At 53.5% G+C, this 1,712-nt stretch overlaps 1 protein-coding gene across 1 annotated transcript; it reads left to right on the forward strand.

Moving 5' to 3' along the window:
* Window positions 1-307: 307 nt before the first annotated feature.
* LOC111735427 (transient receptor potential cation channel subfamily V member 4-like) lies at window positions 308-1,635 on the forward strand (the record flags this gene model as incomplete). Its single annotated transcript, XM_023526951.1, has 2 exons — window positions 308-435; window positions 1,390-1,635. Coding segments are annotated over 2 exons (374 nt in total), but the record flags the coding sequence as incomplete, so codon positions are not given.
* Window positions 1,636-1,712: the final 77 nt, after the last annotated feature.

The following is a 1,712-nucleotide window of genomic DNA, read 5'->3' on the forward strand; positions in this document are numbered from 1 at the left end:
GGCTATGCTCCCTGGTTTGCCCCAGTCCCCATCCCTCCCCGGTGACTCTCAACACTGAGGGGTGACTGCTGTGCATGAGTCATGGGGCTTGGGCTGCAGCCTTCTTCTATGTGATCCTGCTTCGCTCATTCACTCTGTCAGGCCCCTGTGGGTGTTTGGGTTTATAACCCTATTTCCAGGGGCAGAGGGAGCTGGGAAGCTTAGTTCTCGGCCTACCCCAGCCCATGGCGTCATTTTGGCCATGGGGGCAGTAGGTGCAGGCTGAGAGAGGTTCACTCGTGGCCTTCCCGCTCACCCCTCCCTGCAGTGGGCCACCACCATCCTGGACATCGAGCGCTCCTTCCCCGTGTTCCTGAGGAAGGCCTTCCGCTCCGGTGAGATGGTGACCGTGGGCAAGAGCTCAGATGGCACTCCAGACCGCAGGTGGTGCTTCAGGTGAGGCGGGGTGGGAGGGGTGGACCGTCCTGCAAGGTCAGACCTCCTGACATTTTCTATCCATTGCAGCCACTGATGGTCTTGACCGAAGTTCAGCTCTAATGGCTGATCTTGGGCAAGTTGCTTTACTTCCCAGGCTCAGTTTCTTCATCAGTGAAAATGGGGACAATGATAGCACCACCCCCTCGATCAGCTGTGCAGATGAGATGGGTTAGCACATGAGACATGCATGGCCAGCACCTCGTATACACCCACATGGTGTGACTTCTTCTCTGTCCCTTGCTGGGGGAAGCAGAGGCTTGGAGGCCGTGCTCTCCTTGGGTACCCGCTGTCGACGAAACAATGGGGTGGGATTCAGGGCTTCAGCTGAAAGGGAGAAACTGAGGAATCACCAGTTTGGGGTGTTGGCCAGGTGCATGGGGAACGCCAGCTTCTTAGGGGAACCCCTGGGCCAATCTTTTCTCTTAAGGTGAATCATTCTTTGTAAAGTGATTGCCAGTAGAGAGTACAGGGTCATGCTTGTAGTCAGGCAAAGTCAGTTTCTTCATCTCTGAAGTGGGGACGGTAATAGTCCCCAGCTCATAAGCCAGTCACTCAATTCTGTTTGGTTTGAACTCAAAGTTCAAATCCCAACTCTAATTTATCGGCTTCGTTACTTTGCATGAATAGTTTTAAAAGCCTTGGGTTATATTGCTTAATGGGTACAGAATTTCTGTTTGGGGTGATGAAAGAGTTTTGGAAACAGATAATGTCAATGGTTGCACAACCTTGGGAATACATTTAATGCACTGAGTGGTGAATTTTTGGGGGGTTAAAATGGCAAATTTTATGTTATGCATATTTTACCAGAATAAAAATAAGGAGGAGGGTGTGTTGGGGAGGCTGCCTGGGGATGGGGAAGGGTGCCATCTCGGTGGGGGCTCCCCCTGACCCCTGTCTGCTTGGCCCTGCCAGGGTGGACGAGGTGAACTGGTCTCACTGGAACCAGAACTTAGGCATCATTAACGAGGACCCGGGCAAGAATGAGAGCTACCAGTATTACGGCTTCTCGCACACCGTGGGTCGCCTCCGGAGGGGTGAGTGGAAGGACTGGAGACAATCAGGGGAGGAAGATTCGGGGACACAGAGAGGAAGCCCTGGGCCACCCTCATCACTAATTGGCTTTGAGCAGTCCTGTCCGTTTCTGGGACTCACGTTCCCGTCTGTGGAATGGAGGGTTGGGTGGGCTGACCACTGCGTTTCCTTTGCTGCTTGTGAATGCCTGGGGCACCTCGCTT

The sequence above is a fragment of the Pteropus vampyrus genome, unplaced genomic scaffold (genome assembly GCF_000151845.1).
Source record: "Pteropus vampyrus isolate Shadow unplaced genomic scaffold, Pvam_2.0 Scaffold1000000668, whole genome shotgun sequence".
Taxonomy (NCBI): Eukaryota; Metazoa; Chordata; class Mammalia; order Chiroptera; family Pteropodidae; genus Pteropus; species Pteropus vampyrus.